General features: G+C 46.5%; 1 protein-coding gene across 1 annotated transcript in view; it reads left to right on the top strand.

Annotated features, from left to right (window-relative positions):
* The window catches only part of PEX14 (peroxisomal biogenesis factor 14), a 79,916-nt gene extending 70,796 nt beyond the window's left edge, over positions 1-9,120 (top strand). Inside the window, exons 6-9 of the mRNA XM_080380936.1 lie at positions 343-445; positions 1,715-1,812; positions 5,013-5,104; positions 7,298-9,120. Coding sequence (XP_080237062.1) covers positions 343-445; positions 1,715-1,812; positions 5,013-5,104; positions 7,298-7,763 — 759 coding nt within the window. The 3' untranslated portion in view covers positions 7,764-9,120. The remainder of the gene's footprint in view (positions 1-342; positions 446-1,714; positions 1,813-5,012; positions 5,105-7,297) is intronic.
* Positions 9,121-19,131: the final 10,011 nt, after the last annotated feature.

The following is a 19,131-nucleotide window of genomic DNA, read 5'->3' as shown; positions in this document are numbered from 1 at the left end:
GTTGTGACACGTCAGTGTGAAGGTCTGACATTGTACTCTGTGTGTGATGGATGTTTCTCTGGACTGAAAGCTGGGCCCAGGAAACCTTAAATGGAGTTAGGCACTGGTTTTTAAGACCCCCAAAAATGAAACCACAGAACTCGTATCTTCTCTTCTGCACCTTCTTTTAACGCTTACTGTAGAGCGAATTTCTTTTCTCAGCCAGATGTGTGGGTAAATGGTCACTGGCTCTGTGATAAAGGCTGAGGTTTGGGTGGTGGGCTTTGAGGATGTTTCAGGTAGGTTAGAAAGACAGCTTTGCATATCCCTATTTTCCTAAAAAAGTTTCTGTACTCCATGCAGAAATACCTGCTTCCTCTCATCATGGGAGGCAAAGAAGACAGGAAGCAACTTCAGAGGATTGAGTCAAACATTTCTGAGATGAGTGGCAGTGTGACACAGACAGGTAAAGATTAATGACTCCATCAATTCACCCCTCAAAGCCTTTCTCCCTGTATCCTCCATTCTGCCAAGACCCCCACCCTTTTCTTTCCCTCCATCTCCACTTTATGTGGTGACTTCATTTATCTGCTCTGAGAATCTGTTCACATTTGCAAATGAAGCCGCCGTCATTTCGGTTTAATTTGAAATTGCTTGTTTACTGTCGGCGCGGCCTCAATTAATTATGTTTTTACGGAAAGGCTCCCAACCTCAGAATATTAATAAGGGGAATAAAATGACAGCCTTTCGGAGGGCTGTAAAGTTCATTTTTAATTTCTGCTTCTCTGATGTTTTCAGGGGCTTTTTTTTAGTGTTTTCCCCCCACCTTCCATCTGAAAATCCAAGGAAGGGTCAGGAGAGTCTGTAATTACTGTGCCTTCCTGACCTTAGCCACCTTCTCTGTTATTGACTCTATAGGGTGTCTGTTCATTACCTGATGCCCTAATGATGGTCTGGATTAGCTGTTACCTGTCACAGCAATAGAGTTTTTAATTTTATTTTATCAGCTTGTTTACCGCCTGGAAGCTTTGGATAAAGTACTAAAAGCATAAAAAGTTCTACAGCTGGAGTTGGAGTCCAGCAGAAGTTCTTCAATGTTTGCTGGGGTGTAGGAGGGGGGAGTACAGGACATTCTATTGAAATGTGAAAAGGGAAAAGTGCAAAGTATATTCAGTTGGCAGGATGGAAAAAAGTGTGATTTTCAGCAGTAAGTTTGTTAAAGATGTTGGGGTTGAAGGAGCTGGTGGGTTGAGAGTGGGAGGATGCTAATTACACTTTTTAGTGGAGGGTGAGCAAAAAAACATTTTTCATTTCTCATGATATCCTGAGGTCAATCCTGAGACCAGCATCTTCCCAGATTGGAGCTAGCCCTGGTGTTTGCCTGCGTGAGGCCCAAGATAGATAAATGATACAAACATTGTGTAAGTTCAGGGAGATGTACAAATCATAAACCAATATAATTAGAAGGGAGAGGTTTTGGACGGATATACTGTGGGCTATAGACATCTATACAATGGAAAGATAAACTAGAAATACTGGAGGTTAGATGCAGTGCAGGTAGATTACCCATAGTGCAGATAAATCATATGGATTAAAGTGAGCAGGCGGGTGTAGATAAATTAAATATAGTAGGAATAGAGGCATCTTTGTAGCTAGACAGCAGGAAGGGCGTGTGTGAGTGCGGATATGTGCATGTATCCGAGTTTAACACACTCTCCTGCTTTTTCCCTCACAGTGACTCAGTTACAGACAACTTTAGCAGCTGTCCAGGAACTGCTAATCCAGCAACAGCAGAAAATCCAGGAGCTCACCCAAGAACTGGCTGCTTCTAAGGTATCCACTTCCAACACTTCACCTTTAGAACATCGCTATTTTCTTCGGAACATGCATGGCTTCTTTTGTGGGCATATGGACAGCACCTTATTAGGTTCACAATCCAACCTTCAGCTCTGTGATATCCCCAGCCAGTGTCTCTGCACCTAGCTTCTCCATAGGCAGTCTGATTAAAGCACTGGATATTAACTGGGTACTTAGTGAAATGTATCTGACTTCTGAGAGGGCTTTGCTACATCGCTTTGTGTGCAGCCTGTATGCCTGAGGCCTCAGACCTGTTCTCAGCTCTGGTATCTTCTGCATTGCATTTGAGATGAAAGGCTTGTGCTGTTAGTCCGCTGACCAAAAGCAGTAAAGGCCAGTTGTACAGATGTTTTATTTGTGTGTTGTATGTAATTTTACATGTTTATATTTTTCCTGTACCATTGTACATTGTCAAAACAATGACTCAATCCTGTTCAGCCAAACACACACTTGGAAATACTCTATTTGAGTCACTTGTTCCGATCTAGGCCAAACATTCTTACTATGTGGTTTCTTGTTTCAATGTTTTTGGTCATCTTGATGTAACAGCTGGCCTCATCACAACCACATTAGTGGTGCACAGTGGCCCATTCCTCTTCACTCCTGACTTGACCCTGGCAATAAAACCATCAGTTCTGACTAGTTTGTGTTGTTACAAGTGTAACTACAAGTAACCACTTTTAACCAAAATTGATTTTCTTTCTGGCCATGAGAGTTAGTGCTTTTCATCTCCAAAGTACTTTGCAGCCTTTGGCCTAAGCGTTCTATCAGTCAGTAAGTGGTGGTTACAGGTGAGGTGGGATGGATTTGAACCAGTCACACAGAGATGAAGCCTTGCTTTTACTGACAAACTTGTGATTATTCAGGGTCCAGTTGTCTTGTGGTATTCTCTGTACAGGGAGAGATTTTTCTTTTTAGTGTAAAATCCCTTAGATTGTACTTACAGTCTTTTACATATAGCACAAACTGTTGTCTTCTCCCCTTACCTATACTTTAGTCTCATACAAACCCTTTGATGGTGTGTAACTGGTGGGCCACAGCTGGCTATGTGGTGTGCGCGCTGTACAGTAGGAATCCCTCAGTGGCACAGCTGTAAACCCAACCATGAAAGTCAGTTTATGGTCACAACACTCTACTTCAATTTTCCTTGGGAACTGTGGCCTGTCAGTGGCCTGGAGCCAGTCCGGAAATTGGAAAACTGTTTTCAGGTCTTAAGTGTTAAGATTAAGACCACATGTTGAGCTTTAAGAAGGAAAAAGGGCATAAGAGACTTGGTGGTTTAGAGAGTCTTGAAGAATTTTTTCCTCCCCCCTCTCTACCCCCTGCACTGAAATGGTAGCACACATTGTTAGGATATCTAAACCTCATGTGTACAAAGAAAAACTTGGGCAACCCCACAAACCAAAGAATAAAAGCTGTGTTTTCTCAGCTGTAATGTAAGTTTTTATATCTGCTTTTCAAACTCCTACTGGCATGCTGTAAAAAATTAAAAAGAGGGACTTTAAGTAATTAAAAAATGTACATAAAAATTCAAGGCTTGAATTTTCTACAACTGTTTTTTAAAGAGACTGGCTAAAAAGCCCCAGATGTCAGATTTTATTTCTGAATCCTAGGCATCTGGCACCATATGTGTTTTGGAAATTTGAGTCCTTTGCAGGCCAGTGAGTGGAAATCACTCCCTTGTTAATGTGCTGCTGTAGCTTTCAAGGTCTTGGAAAGCCAGAACAGTGGCTCCTGGATTCTTGCTGTCTGAGGGCTGGGAGTGTGAATCCCAAGGGGACGCATCTGTGTATATCACAGCTACTACAGACTGAGCCTCTCCCAGCTCACTGGGTTCACAGCCCAGAAGTCACTGTGAGGAGCGCTGGCTGTGAAAGGTGTTCGGGGTTACTCAGCACTAGCTGAAGTCTGTTTAAAGAATGAGTAGGAACAACCAGTTCTGCCTACATTTAGTAGGAACTGCTGAGGAGGAGTTTTGTGGCTTCCTTTGACAGGGGATTTATTAGTAGTATCTCTGGAGCGGTGCGCACAAATGGGTTCATTCCTGATGGCTTTTAGCAGAAATTACTATGGGAAGTGCTAGACACGAGTGTTCTTTGGTCCCATATTCAGCCCATCTCTACAGGAGTCACTAGAGTGATAGGATGGGGTAACCATAGGCCATGATATTTCTTTCAGAACGTTCCTCCCATTTCTCAAATTCCCAAAAGGGTTAAAAGAAAGACTGCCAAAAGTATTATCTGCAGCGTGTTCTTCTCAGATGTTCTTACTCTAATTTCTGCCTGATATCCCATACCAATTGTGATACAGTGCCGACAGCAGCTGCACCAGGCTTCCATGAGTGAGTTACCATCTTCCCCCGCCAAATTGCATTCAATACCTTGAAATATTCGAGAGACAGTGCCCAGTCCAGCTGCTCCCTGGAGATACAATCTGGTAGCCCAAGTATAGCTCTAATTCTTCTGATCTAGTAGGGGAAAGTTTTGCAACTTTCAAGCATTGATTATCAGCCCACCTCTAAACACCACAGAGTGCAGGTGGTAGGTTCTTTATTTCATGATGTAGGAGAAATGAACAAAGTTTTTAATATAAAATACTTGAATCTGTTGCCTCAGCTAAGTGCAGTCACAGGAAAGAAGAGTAAAGGACCTGATTCAGTGCAGCTGGCACTGCCTTTCAGGATCCTAGTTCTAGTTCTTCTCTAGAAATCATTCATTAGGTCAGTGTCAAAGGATTTAGTTTACCTCTTTGTGTATTGGTCTCCATCTGATATGTTAGTGGAAAACATCCTATGTAGACTAGCTTTCTTCTAAGTGCTGGCCTCCTAATCGAAAAAGAAATGTCCCCTTGAGATGCTTCAGCAATGGTTGTGCATGGTATGTTGGAGACAACATTAATTAGTGTCCCCCAAACAGAAAGCAAATGTTTGAATAGTCTTGCCGCCTTGAGACAATTATTATCTCTGATCATCATGGGGATCCATTCACGTCCTTCTTTACTGTGCATGTTGTTTTGCTCAGATCTGCGAGATTTTGGATGATAGATCTTACATGTGTTATCCCCAGGGCTTGAGATTCCCAGATGCGAGGAGGAGGAGGATAACAGAAAAAAGTTACATTTGTGTACTATCTCCCAGTTCATACTTGGATCTTTATGTTGTCTTTTTAATGTTCTAGGCCACAACTTCCACCAATTGGATTCTGGAGTCGCAGAATATTAATGAATTGAAATCTGAGATCTACTCATTAAAAGGACTTCTTCTGAACCGGTATGGGTGGAATATGTGAACAGATTATTGTGTGGGGAAAGGGTTGCTTTCTGGGATTCTCTCAGTCATGGAAAGGCATTTCCAACAGGAGCTAGCTCTATACCCTGTTATTGCTATTTTAATAATAACAACACTTTGCATGTCACTGTCACTTTCTATTTGCAGGTCTCAAAATGCTTTTCAAACTTGCTTTAAAATCACAGACTGCTTTGGGTAGTTAATAAGATTTTTCCTTTTTGTTTACGATAGAGGAATCCTCTGTCATTCACCACAGTCAGGATGCCTCTCGCCTAGTTTGAGGTATTGACTGCCTCTGCACCTGTATTCTGTCACAGAGAGTTCAGCTGACCTGTTCATGGTTAGGGCATAACCAGGATGAAAAGAACCACACTTCAGCATAGCCTGTTTTTCTCTCTCTTAGCTAGGTCAGGTATAGACATCTTATAATGTAGTAGATGTCTGAAATGAGGTGATATAAATCCCAGTCTGTGGGACAGTCCTAAGAACAGAGATCAGATCTCAGTTCTTGAGGAAGTTCATTTTTTTCCAAGTATATTACTTAAGACTTTATCTAGCTTTTCAGCTATTGATCCTTTCACTCTGATATTCAAACTCCCTTGCCTCCTACATGTAACTAAGTCTCGAGTCGTCTTTTTCCTAAGGGATGGACTTCAGGTATCTAAGATTGGCTTGGACATGTTCTGGATCTCAGCAAGCGGGCTTTTCAGAAGTCTTTAACATCCTTTTAAATTCTTGCTACACCTCCCAGGAGTCACAGTAGAAAGCTTTGAAGGACTGAGGACATGTTTTAAGTTACTGTCTGTTAAATTGGGTCCTACTAGCATTCCTGCTGGGGAGAGAGTATTACTTAATGACACCTCTTCAGCAATAGGAAGGTTGCAGTTGAGGGTAAGTGCTTTTTGGAAGTAAAGAAAACTTTCTGTGGGGGTGTTTTTTTTTAACAAAAAGGCAAGTCTTTCTGCAGTGAGGAGGCAGCAGCAACACCGGAGCCAAGAAAGCCTCAGTCTCCAGATTGAACTTGTTGATTGCATTTATGATACTGGTTGAATAATGCAGACATTAGCTTATTGCACTCACAGGAGGTGGGGGTTAGATCAGCAGAGTTCTTTGATGGCTGGTGCTAGCAGCAGGAAGAGGGAGGTGAGAGCAACTACCGTTCCTAGTTCAGTCTAAGGAAACGTAATTTGCTGGGTTGAGTACCTGCTGTAGGACAGCAGCTGACTTTCACCGGCTCTGGTCTTGTCCATGGCATTAGCCAGCTCGCCTGAGGGGCACGAGGACTCCCAGCCACACAACGTCCTTTCCAGAGCTTGATCTGATACCTCTTCATACTCCACTTTTCACATACACAAGCAAGGTATGCAGAGGGAGTACTAGGTCAGACGTGCTTTTTTCCTTTGCTCTTCATGATTGATGACTTTCTGAGGGCACCAGTGCTCCCCACGGCACTTTCATTTGTCCTGTTTGGTACTTGGATTCTCCTGTTAGGGCTGGGCCACTGCCACTGTCAGATCCTTAAAGCCCGCCTGGAAGGGACCTGAGGACAGAGCAGCCAGCTTTCTCAGCTGGTGCAAGCAAGTAATGACTCCATTCAAGTCAGAGAAGCTGAACTAGTTTGCGGCAGCCAGGACCTGGCCCAAACATGTAAAGTGCATGCTGGGACTGGGAGATAGGCCCTGGACTGTAGAGAGCCGGAATGCAATAGCTGTGTATCACAGTGGAGGTGAAAGCCAGGTGGTGAAATTCCTTGGCTGAGGCACAAGGACCTGGTGTGTCTGACTGCTTGCTCCGGTGGGAATTTTCTTTACCAATTAATTAGTGATTGTTTCATAAAGGGACACCATGTCTTTCCACAGGCAGCATTTCAGAGTGCTAACTTACTCTGTGAAATTGGCCAAACCAGATCATTTTAGTACTTCAGGTTGCCCAGCTGTGGTATTTTCCTTGTGTGCAGGCTCGATTAACTGAGTGCTTGTAAAGCACTTTGAGATTCTGGCTGAAGAAGTGAAGTGGCCTTGGTTTTGTTCATTTATGGCAAAGGAGCCTTGCAATTTCAGTCTTCCTTTACATGACTTCCCCAGGGCAAATACCGTTCTCTCTAATGATAACCCCTCAGTGTTTTTAATAAAAGCCCCTTTCTCTCCTTTTCTTCCCTTCTTCCCCTCCCCCAAGGAGGCAGTTCCCTCCCTCCCCTTCGGCTCCTAAGATCCCGTCATGGCAGATCCCAGTGAAGCCGAGCTCACCCTCCAACCCTGTTGTTGCCAACCATAACAGCAGCAGTGACATCTCACCTGTCAGCAATGAGTCGACCACATCATCACCAGTCAAGGAGAGCCATAGCCCCGAGGGTTCGAAAGTCAGCTGCCATCTGCTGAGCACAGAGGAGGGCAACAAGGCAGTGATCGACGTCAAGAGTCAAGTGCGGATGGAAGTGCAGGGTGAGGAGGAGAAAAGAGAAACCAAAAGGAATGAAGAGGAGGAAGAGGACGATGAGGATGATGATGTTAGCCATGTGGATGAGGAGGAATGTCTGGGTGTCCAGACTGAGGACCGGCGAGGAGGGGATGGTCAGATTAATGAGCAGGTGGAAAAGCTACGAAGACCTGAGGGAGCCAGCAACGAGAATGAGATTGACTAAGGCACTCTGACTTCTGCTGCTGCTGCTGTACATCTTCCCTAGCCTCCTGCACTGTCCCTGGTGCCTCTCCCATTTTGTGGAGAGAGGTGCCACCATCCCCTCCAGTGATTTTCCCATGATTGACCTTGAGCAGGGTCATGATTGCCCAGTGAACAAGGTGGGTCCTGTTTCACCACAGGGCTTTGCAGTGTTGCAGTGGCTTCTTCTCCCCTCCCAGACCCACCTTCTCCCCATGAGCTGGGGTCATTGCCTAGGCTGGAAGACCAATCGCCTTACCATGCACCACAGCTACAGAATAAGCCCTTTTACAAAAACACTATCACTGCTGAAACAGTCAGCCTCTTTGCTGCATCCTAGAGTCCTGTCCAGTTTCAGAAACCAGTCTGTCCTGAGCTCTTTGATTTCAGAAGCCTTTAATCCCCACATAAGGCTTCTGATTCTCTGTTTCCCAAAATAACCCTCTGTTTTATTTCTCAAATTACTTGATATTCTGTTGCCAAAAAAAGAAGGTTTTAACCCTGAATTCCTCACCAGATCTCAGTCTTGGCTCTTCCAAGCCTTATATCAAGCTTCAAATTACTGAAACTACCTAGCATCTAAAACCAGTAAATTTCTGTGGGGTCCAAAGAACACTATTTCCACCCCACATGCTCATCCAAGTGGCCTCTTGCTAGGGACCAAGTCCAGGTTTCATGCCCACAGTAAAATCCATGGGAACAAGTGGCTTTGTTACTGATTGCTCCCCAGTAAAAGACGGCTTTAAAAGAAGTTGAGTCCACTCATCCCAGTTACTACCCTTCCTCCTCCAAAGACAAGGAGTTCACATCAGGTTTTGACATCTTACATTTTATTTGTAGCTGCCCTGAATGAATGAATGAGGTGATATCAGATGCTGAAATAGTTGGTTAATTCTGAATCTTTGCAATGTTTTTTAGCCTGTTTTTCTCCCTAAATGAGGAGAAAACCCATCTTAAATGATCAGCTGAGACCTGCACCTACCTGGTGATCAGCAAAGCAGTCTTTACAGAACAGAGAACGGTTCCAGTTTTGAGGTTAGCCACTGGCCCTTCTTGCCCAGTTCAGCCTTTTTCCCCCTCATTGGGCTATACACAAATTAAATCGGTGAATTTTGAGACCTCTCATTTGCAGCATTGTGTTCTCAGCTGGTAAAATGGTGGTATCCAATTATATTATTCACTGCATCAGAGCCTCTTAGCAGAGCAATTCTTGTAACAACTGAGTCTCACTGTCCTCACCAAGCAAGTGTGCTCGTCCGTGTGATCATGTATAGATTTCAAATATAAAATATGATTGTATATAATTGTAATAAATATGAGTTACCACTATTTAACACCAAGCTATTACTGGATTACTGTGGCTCTTATTTTGGGGAGGAAATATGCATGCAGGGTGGTCAAGGCATGAAAAGGAACTATTCCAGAAATTGAGTCCTTATAAAATGTTTTCTGATGGACATTTATGGTTGATTTTCTGACTGCTCCAATACTAGGTTCTGTCAGCAGGAGGCAGTGTAGAGGATGGCGTAGTGCAATACCAGGTACATGCGCGTAGCTCCAGCAGCACTGTAGTGCTCGGTTTCCTCTGATGTTGCAGAAGGTGAGATGGATCTATAAACCAGTGAGTAAAATGCAGCTATTCCGGTTCCTTCCTTCCCAGCAGGAGGCTCTGCTGGGTGAGGAATGCAGCGCCCGCTCCTTTCCACCCCCAGCAGCAGGAGGTGCTGAAGGGAGCCTGTGAGATATCCCACAGCCCCTTGGTCTTATCTTCCAGCAGGGAATGCTGTGCAGTATCCCATGACTGGGCTGACCCTGCCATGTCAGTACTGAAGCCATCGAAACAAATGGCGTTCGGCAAGTAATTTGTAGCTACTGCAGTCCCATCTTTGCTCAACAGAAGTATTTGGCTCCCTTCTTAAAAATGAGGGATTTACTTGATTCCTGAGTATTTGGGTGTCTGGTACACAGTGACATTTTCCTGCTTAGGGGGAGTGAAAGGGACCTTCATATTACTGTATTTAGACCTGCTGCTGAATGTGATGATTTCTCATGCCTTAAATGGATGAATATCTTCCCCAGGAGTAAGTGAGTGAGTGTGTGTGTCTCTCTCTCCCCCCCTCTCCCTCTCAGTCTCTCTCTCCACTGTTTAACGTTCACAAAGAACGTCACGTTTAGCTAAAACAGGGCAAATTTGAAAGTGTTTAAAAGGAAAGGCTTTTCTTAAGAGATGGCACTTTTCATTTCTCCAAGCCAAGAATCCTTGTGAAAAGAAAACACAACTGAACGCAGAGATGTGATGAAAAAGTATTGTCCTGCCTGTGTACATTTTATATACATAGAAGGTTTTGAAAATAGAAAGTGCCTGGACAACAGCAGTTGGTGAAATGTGGAAAATATGTTGCTGAGGTATGTGCCTTGCAGAGTGACTTACGAGGTTTACAGTACAAGCATCCCTGCGGGTTCATTTTTCCCCCCTTTTCCTCCATGTTGCCAGTGTTCAATTCATTTACCTCAAGATTTCTGATGCAGCATAAAAGGCAGTTTTCTTCAGCTGCCCTTTTCCCTCCCTTAGTTTTGCCTTTTACAACTTTTACCAATTTGGTAGGTCACAGTTTTTCCTTTCCCCCACCTGATGAATCCCAGAAAACTCCATTATAGCTGTTGTTGCTCAAAAAAGTCTCTGGGCCTCTGGCTGCTGATGGGCTGTTTGTGTACTTTGTTGAAGAGACCTAAGCCACCAGCAGAGAATTTGGAAGACACCAGACCTTCCTACCAGCAGGTATTGTCGTGAATCACAAATTTTGTTCCTCTGTCTCATGTTCTTTGTCTTTCCAGCATAGCAACAGTTGTAGGGTGAGTATTTTGGTTTTTATGAACAGTGTAGCTTCACTGCTAACTTGTAATTTTTTTTTTCTTTTGGGGTTTTTTGGGTGTTTTTTTTTCCCCCTAGAAGCAAAGATCTTAGGTCAGCTGCCCTGTGAAATGTTTAGCCCACTGGCCAGTAGGCACTGAGAATGGCATCACATTAGTTGAAAGATTAGCAGGTAGCGAACCTTTTTTCTGCAGAACAAGAAAGACGGCAGCAGCAGTTACACACCGTCTGGCTTATTCAAGTACTCAATTTTACTGTGTAATCAGCCTCTGGTTTGACACAGGAAGAATAACAACACCCTGGCTGGTAAGTTCAGTGGGTTTGTAATGTGGTTTCTATAGGTCCTTGATAGCGCACAGAAAGCAGGCGGAAGGAGTTCCTCTGAATGGTGTCATTTGAAAATGTTTCAGTGAAACCCTGTGAGCCTGTGCTGTCCAAGAGGAAACGGTATCAGGCTGGTGCTTTCCAGTCATTTGAGGATATAAAAGCTCCCTTTTCAATAGCGCAAGAGAAATGTAAGGAACTCAAAAAATGTGATGAAGTGGGAAAGGGTTAAGAGATGTCTCCTGGTCGTCTTTGTCCAGCCTTCCTCATGCCCAGATGTGATAAATAAGTCCTATGTGCATCTTCGTCAGAAGCAGGAAGGATTTTTTTTATTGCCTTTTGTGTGTTGGGGGTGTAACCTAACAGTGCTTGGGATCAGAAGGAAGAGGATGGACTGTAGGATCCCTTCTGATCTTGCTGCTTTGCTGCACGATGTTTTGCAAAGTATTTTACTTATGTGTGCACCTCAGTTTCCACAGGTGATGGTAAAAAAACACTGGCTGGTAAATACAGAGATGCGATAAAGACAAGTTGCAGAGAAAGCCAACTTTGGGCACCAGGTTTCATGCCGGGTCCTGCAGCTCAGACAAAAACCTAAACCCTGGGGCAAGAACCCACCCCCCGCTGCGGGCTGGGAGAGCAGGGCAAGGCTGCAGCGCCCAGCTGTAGCCACTGTCCCCTAATAGCCCAGCCTGCCCAGGTGTGGGAGAGGGGCTGCCGGCGCCGGAGGGGGGGCAGGCATGGTTCTTCGGGCAAGTAAGTGCTCTGTAGTGACTGTGTTCTCCTCTTGATTTCATCTTTAGTAGGGTGGGGGACCTGGCTGCATTTCCAGTACCCACCTCACCCCGGTCTGGGGTTTACTGGGAGGGTTGCCGGGTCTGGCCTGGTGGGTGCCGGTGGAGGGAAGCACGGTATGAGCTGGGCTCTGCCCGGCACAGGGGGGGCTGGGGTAACCCGGTCTGGGTCTGCTCCGCTGCTTTTTGTCTGCAGTGCCTGCTGCAGAAACGGAGGCTGCCTTTGCCGTTCCTTTGGTGGGGCAGTGTGATGCTTGGGGAAAACAGGCTAGACAGCAGGTCCAGAGTAGATTTTTGTGGAAAACCCTGTTGTGTGGAATTCAGGGTCTCCGTGCTTCGCTAGACCCTCCATAGCCCACAACATAGCAGGCTGTGGGGCATGTAAGTGTTTCCCAAGGGCTTTGACAACAGGAAGCTTTGTAAGGTCCCTTCTGTTAGTGGTGCTTCATGTTAAGCCCAAATTGTATGTGGTGGTGAACCTGCACGCCCCAACCTGGGGTAAACTTGAGCCTGGCGTCTGCCAGCCAGGACTGGACTTCTCATCCTGGTGGGTCGTGTGCAAGTGCAAAGCAAGCGAGGGGCTTGGCCTCCCGGCATTGAAAACGTAACTAAGGGGTTGCTGGGAGGTGAAGCACAGGCAGTGATTTACTAAGGGCACAGGAGAGTGTCCAGCTTTCTTCATTTTCCCTTTTATTGTCTTATCCCCACACTGCTGCTTCCTCAGGAGCCAGCCTCTGTGAGCATCTCTAGAGCTGTGTCCACCTATTATGCTCATGAAAGGCTGGCTCTTACTACTATGTAACTCTAAAAAAATGAAATAAAATAATGGAAATGTACCTCAGACGAATTTTGGGGTATTATGGAAGATGGAGGGCAGGGCCCAACTCCTCCACTTGCTGTGTAGTAGAAGCTCTGAACTGCGCACTTGTCGATTTGAGGGGCTGGCATGGGCTCTCCCAGCTCAGGGAAAAAAACAATCCCATCCCCAAAAGGGAGCAAGCACTAACCTAATAAAGGCACCAGCTGGACGAAGGGAAAACCAGCTCTTTGGGAAAAAAAAAAAAAGAAAAACCAACCTCCTTTCATTAGAAAAATAATATATTTCATCCAAATAAGGTAAAAATATTTGAAATGGGGCAGAAGTGAGCACTAGGCAGCATCTGTCAGGCCCTTTCTGAAAAGGGGAAGATTATTACACTCAATTACAATTTATTTTTGTAAAGTGTCTTTCAGACTAAAAATCTCCCCAAATGCTTCGCAAGGACTTCTCAGGGGTTACTTACAATATGGAGCATCTTAGAACACCCCTGTTTTCCCACCAAGCCCTTCTTTTCTGCATCTGCTGAAGGGTTTAACCCTTCAGGATTTTTTTTTTTTAATTCTATATTTGCACAAATAATGAGAGAGATTTTATGATGATGGCTGCAGGAACATGCCTGAAGAGGAGTAGGGGAGGATCTGACATTGTATTTTTTTCTGTTTTAGGTAAAATATTGGCTTTTCCTTAGGCCTCTGTCTCCTGAGTGAAAAGGTGATTAGCTGGATAGGGCTGATTCAGATGATCTAGAAGTACAACTGGCTTATTTGTTGCCTGTTTTTCTTTCTGTGTCTGTCACTTTGCCAGCCTGCTTGTCTGTCTCTCAGTCACTTTGTCTGCTTGGCATGCCTGTTTTGTGCAGCATCCCTGTTGTTTTTTCAGTCTTCCGTCATGCCTGCCTGTCTCCTAGTGCCTAGTTTCCTGTTTTTTTCTAACACTTCAGAAACTGACTGCTTCCAACTTTATCCCTCTGCTTCTATAAGCTAGTACTGTGGTTTTTATCTGTTTGGAGCTGGAGTTACCTCTTTAGAATGAATTTCTTTAATTGATTTCTTTAAACCAGAGCAAAATCTTGGGCGGATGTTCTTCCATCTCTTTAAACGGATTTGCTTTACTTAAGCAGTTTCAGCTGAGGTGTGCGCACAAAAGACCATGTACTAAATTGCTGCAGCTTTCCTACACAGATGAACTACTCTTTGCTTCCTGCCTTCATACAGTATCTACAGTAGATTTCATCTCTGCACGCCTGTTTGCTCGCTTAGTTGTATGTTTCTGTGTCTGTGCATTGCTGTGCAATAGTATCAACACTCGCACTGCAGCAGCCAGCAGGTTTTGGGTGTGAGAGGGAGGCTGGGGCTCCCGCTTGCTTCCCAGTGTCTTCTGTGCCCCAGAACGAGCTGGGGATGTTTGACTGAAACTGGAGCATCACACTGTTGCATCTCTTTCTTACTTTCTTTTTTCCCCAGCTCTAAAAACCATGGGCATGGTTGGCTCGTTGGCATAAACCAGAGAAGCGTAGTGACTGCCCCGGCCGTGGGTGTCCCTCCGTGGCTGTGGGGGTGGCTGCGGTGCTGCCCCCAGCCACAGGCCACAGCTGGTCCCCCTCCATCTCGTGGGCGCAGCTGGCTCTAGCCCAGATGTGACTCGTGGGGCTGGAGCCTGGTAGCCCAGCTGAACAAACCAGCTTGCCTCTCTGCCAGAGGCTCTGGCTTGCTTTGGCCACAGACCAAACGGCTTTGCTTTACCCTCTTCAGTGCGTCGGACTGTAGAGCAGTGGCGTTTAGGCAGAGCTTGGCTGTGGGCTGGGACCCACAGGAGGCTCCTAGGGGCTGCCGGTGACAGCAGGGTGACAGCAAGGTGACAGCAAGGGCTCGGCAAACGGTGAAGCTGGCTTCATGGGGAGAGCACAAGGCAGCACCCTGCCCTGTGGGAAGGGGAGGGGGCAGGGAAAGGCTCAGTCTGCCTGTCAGATAAATCTTCATCTGTTTACTTAAATCCTCAGTGTTTCTTCATTTGTTTGTTTAAGAGTTTCCCTGCCAAAAAAGAGCAAAAGAAAGGAGGGAAGCCGCCTCCGTTGGCCACCCCTCCTCAGCCAGGATGGGCCTGGGGCACTTCAGGGGCAAGAGCGGGACTAGGGGCCACAGCACCCAGCCCTCCCCCCAGTGGGATGAAGGGGTCTGCCTCTGGAGGGGCTGTATGAGCAAAAGCTCGGCCCTTGAAAGGGAAGATGCATGTTAGGGGCTCTGGAGAGCCCGCTGCTTGCCCCAGAGCTGGCACGAAGAGCTTGTCATCCCTTCTGACACCTACTGTACCTAAAAATGCTGTTCAGTGCCTTTGTCCCCTCTTTGCCCTCCCCCCTTTGGTAGAGACTGTGGCCCCCAGAGTTAGGTGCTGCCAGCTTTCAGGTACTGGTGAAGTTTCTTCTAGACAGCAGACACGAAACCCAAAAAGCAGGGTCTTCCTGCCTGAATGTTGTATTTCCACGTAACAGTGTCAGCAACAGAAGGACTCAAAAGCATCTTGCCTTTCCTTACCTTTTCATAGATATCCGTAAAACGTACCAGGTGTAGTACATACCACACGTGCAATTCCTTCTGGTGCTAGCGCGTGCATTCACCGAAAGTGGCACACTTTTCTTGTCCCCACACAAGTATTAGGCAAAGCTGTGTATTTTGCTGTAGCTATGCATGTGCAGGTCTTACTCTCATGCACACTCTCACTCTTTCCAAGTTTGGTCATATTAAACTTAAGTTCTGCCTTGATTTGTGGAGAAAGGCAGAAATTATTTATTTATTCGTGTGTGTGTGTGTGCATGCATGTGTGAAGCTCAAAAACCATTCCCAACAACCTACATGCTTTTGCTGTTTGGAATAGGTACAAGCTGGTTGTTGACTTTCAGAGAAGTCTTTAAAGTTCATGTTCCCTTTGAAGATAATGTGAGATTTTATTGTCATGTTTGAAAGCTTCAGCCTCCTGTGTAGATTGCATGCAGATTGGGGGTGGGGAGTGGGGATATTTGGTTATAGCTCCTCTCCTTCCCTTTTCCCAAGAGCTGCTTCTTTAAAAGGGCTTCCCATGGTCTTCAAATAAGACACCTGCAGGTTTGTGAACACAATTTTGCGCCTGTGCACAGCAGCCCAGAAGTGCAAATGCAAAGAGTGGCTGTGACACAAGCAGTTGATGCAGTCTGTATGTACCATGTAGCAGGATTCATGGTTCAGAACTTTACTTATTGCAAAGGGCTTGTGCAGGACTGTGAAGGAAGTTTTAGAGGTCAAGTGAAAGTCTTAGCTTTAAACACTTTGTCCACAGTCTCTTGTTCACTTCTATGTCATAGTACTTCTCTCTTGCTTTGTGTTATTACACCCAGTGCCCAGTGAAAATATTTTCCCCAGGAAGTCTCAAGGCGTTTATATCGATTAGCTAGTTGTTACCTGTTAATGGCTGGTTTCTGTCTTGGCTCCCATACCTGAGCAACACGGACAGTTCCAAAAGCTGGTTCAATTAATATTTTTTTCTCCATTGTCTGAATGTTTTTTCCCCTTTTTTGTCTGTGTTCTGTTAAAATTTCTACTTCTGTTCTCTTGTGCTGTTGCAGGGAAAGGGGATGTGTTAGAATTAACTCTTGTGAGCCTTCTAAGAGTTAGGAGTTGCCAGTCCTGCCACCTGATCAGAGGCATGCCCTGTTTTCTCAGCAGTAGGTTTCTCTAAAGCTGCAGCAGCACATGTGTGGTTCCCCTTTCCTGCCCTAGGGATTCCCCTGGAACTGGGCTCCCATGGGCATCTCAGCCACGCTCATACCCAAGGACTTGGCCACTTCTATGAGATCCTGCTCAGCTGCAAATTTGCTTCTCAAGTCTAGAGGTGTAAATATGGGCTAATTTAACAGACCTATTTCCCTAGCAAGTCTTCAGGTCTTTGTTAATGGCGTTATGCCTTAGGAAGGCAGTGTTGAGCATTGGTCCTTGGAAGCTGTAAGTTACGCCCTGTGTATGTTGTGCATCGTAACAGCTGCTTTTCCTCTACCAGTAAGCATCAGAATTCTGAATTTCCTTCTGTCTGGGTGTAGGAGGCATTGTGCTACTAGAGTAAATATCCTCCCAGTCGGACATGCTTTGCTGTGTTCTGTACTCAGCTGAGAAAGCTGTGAGGAGCATTTTGCTGGGCACGTGCGCCAGCAGTGCACACCTGATGGTGTGGCTCAGGGATGATCGCTGGCTGCCCTACACCGGCCGCGCTGCGTCCCGGTCTGCACAGCTCCCTGGGAGGTGGTGGCTGGACTGAAGAGGAGTTAGGTTTGGAGCCAATAAGAGCTAGTAAGAAAGATTCCTGCAAATTAAATGAATGCCTACAAAACAGTACAAAAACTGTTCCTTGTAGGTCAGGGACATAAGGAGAGGTGTAACCCACAGTGGTTTTTTTCCTAGTAATCTCTAAAAATATGCTTGCTAGACTGTGTGTGAGAAGCGCTCGGATGAATAGCGATGATAGTCTTTCTGAGCCACTGTGATGGCTATTACCTTCATTTTTAGCCAGCGCTGACAGTCTGCTGTCTTTGTTTCTGTCCTTGTTGGGCAGCTCTTACGGCTTCTGGAAGGACAGGTTTGCATGTGCTACGGCTGGACTAGGCATGTTTGGTTAATGGCATCTAAAAACCAGGATGATTGGAAGCAGCAGCAGAACCATCTGGTCTCCTGGTCTGTGTCCTAGAATACCTTGAATGCTGCTTGTTTATGTTTGAGGCAATTGAACTTCTGCTGCCTCTGTTGGTTTAAAGTCTTGAGTAGTTCGGAGAGGGGAAAGCAGTGCTGCTCCTTTTGAGTTTCATGTTTGAGCTGGTGCCAGGGTATACTCCTGCTGTGGGTGCATATGTTGGTGGGTGCTGCAGGAGACTTGGTAGTGTGCTGAAAAGCGGATATCCAGTGTCTTACGTAAAGCAGGCAGTATAGGTTTGTGGCTCTGTGTGTAACCGTAGGGTCCTGCTCTCATCCAAAAAAATGTTGTTACAGAGTACGCTTGATATAATCGAAGTATTACAACTGCCCAGTTCTTGTCCTGACGTTAGAACGAGCAGCCTCGCTAGGCATCTGCTGCTTTCCATGGCTCACCAGCTGCAGGGACAGGGTGCAGAGCCGCAGATGCACAGCTGCAGTGTCACCAGTTGTGAGGGCTTGGAATGTATGCAACAGTGAGGCTTCAATTTGTTCATCTTGCAGCTTCTCCCATGACTTAGTCGTTCTTTTATGAAGTGCAGTCAGAGTTCCACAGGGAGCAGGCAAGTTCCAGCAAGAGCTTTCAAGCAGCGAATGTCAATGTCGTTCACATCCCCTGTCAGTCCCCCCCGCCCCGGAAACAGAGTCATGTAAATATCCCATGTGCTGTGGGCAGAGCTCCAGTGAGAACAAACCTCTGTGCTCCAAGGTCGGATTAGGAGCGTGTTCAGATAATGACATCTGAAAACAGGATGGCTGGGAGCTGCAGCAGAGCAGTGAGGGGGCTTTGAAAGAGAGAGGAGTCTAATCCTCTCTGCTAATAAGAAGGCAGCTGCTGCCAGTGCATCAGGCTTGGCAAGCGCCGCTTTGCTGCTTCTGGGTTCTCTTGGCGGGTGGCAGGCGCAAAGACCCAGCTGCTTCGAGATAGTAGGGGAAGAGCCACACAGGAGGGGTTTTCTTTGCTTTCTTTGGGTAGAACAAGAACTTTGACATTGCTTCCCCCACCCCCGGTCCCCAGGAGCACTTTGGCAGGACAGGCGTCAGGGCAGTGTTTCGTGCCAGGCCAGTGCCTAGGAGCAGTTCAGCTGGCACCGCAGAGCCCGCGACCGGCTGCGCGGGCGTGGATGCACAGACACCCCGACACTGGCCATCGGTGCAGAACCAGTTGCAGCTCCCGAGTGCTCGAGCCCAGCGTTGTCAGGAGGGCTGGGTGCGTGCTGCCCTGCGTGCAGTCTCGGTGCCTCACCAGTGGATGAACAGCAGTGGGCAGGGTGGAAGGTGGGGGGTCGGCACAGAGGCAGCTTTTGTGCAGTTTTGATCCGTTTACAAATTTCCCCGCGGACCACTGGGATGGTGCCTGCTGTGGGCTCCCACTGAGGGGGCGAGTACTCGGGGACATGTCGGGACCTGGCAGGTAGCGCGAGGGCAGTTGCTCTAGAGCACATGAAGTGCTGTGAACATGCACGTTTCCCCCCTCCTCCCCCGCAAAGTAACTTGCTTAGTTCCACATAAAAATGGCATCTACTGCCTGTCCCCAGCTGCCTCGTCCAGAGCAGGGATGCTGGTGGTGGAAAGCTGTTCTAGCCCCAGCTCCAGTGTGGAAGTGCCCAGGGCTGGGGTGAGTCTTGGGCAGGAGAACAGTGGGGACAAGCTGCCGCAAGCGTGCAGTGGTTTTATCTAATCTATTGTTCCTTTACAGTCAGCGTTTGTGACTGCTGGACCAGTTGCACCAAGGCAGTGTTGTGTCATGCTCTGGCTGTCAGGACACGCTCTTGCCTGAGAGACGTTCTCATCCCCGATGGCCTCGCTGTACTTCACAACCGCGTGGGCTA

This window comes from Falco punctatus (genome assembly GCF_963210335.1).
Source record: "Falco punctatus genome assembly, chromosome: 3".
NCBI lineage: Eukaryota > Metazoa > Chordata > Aves > Falconiformes > Falconidae > Falco > Falco punctatus.
The sequence above is the reverse complement of the archived record's forward strand: the minus strand, read 5'-3'. Positions and strand labels throughout refer to the sequence as shown.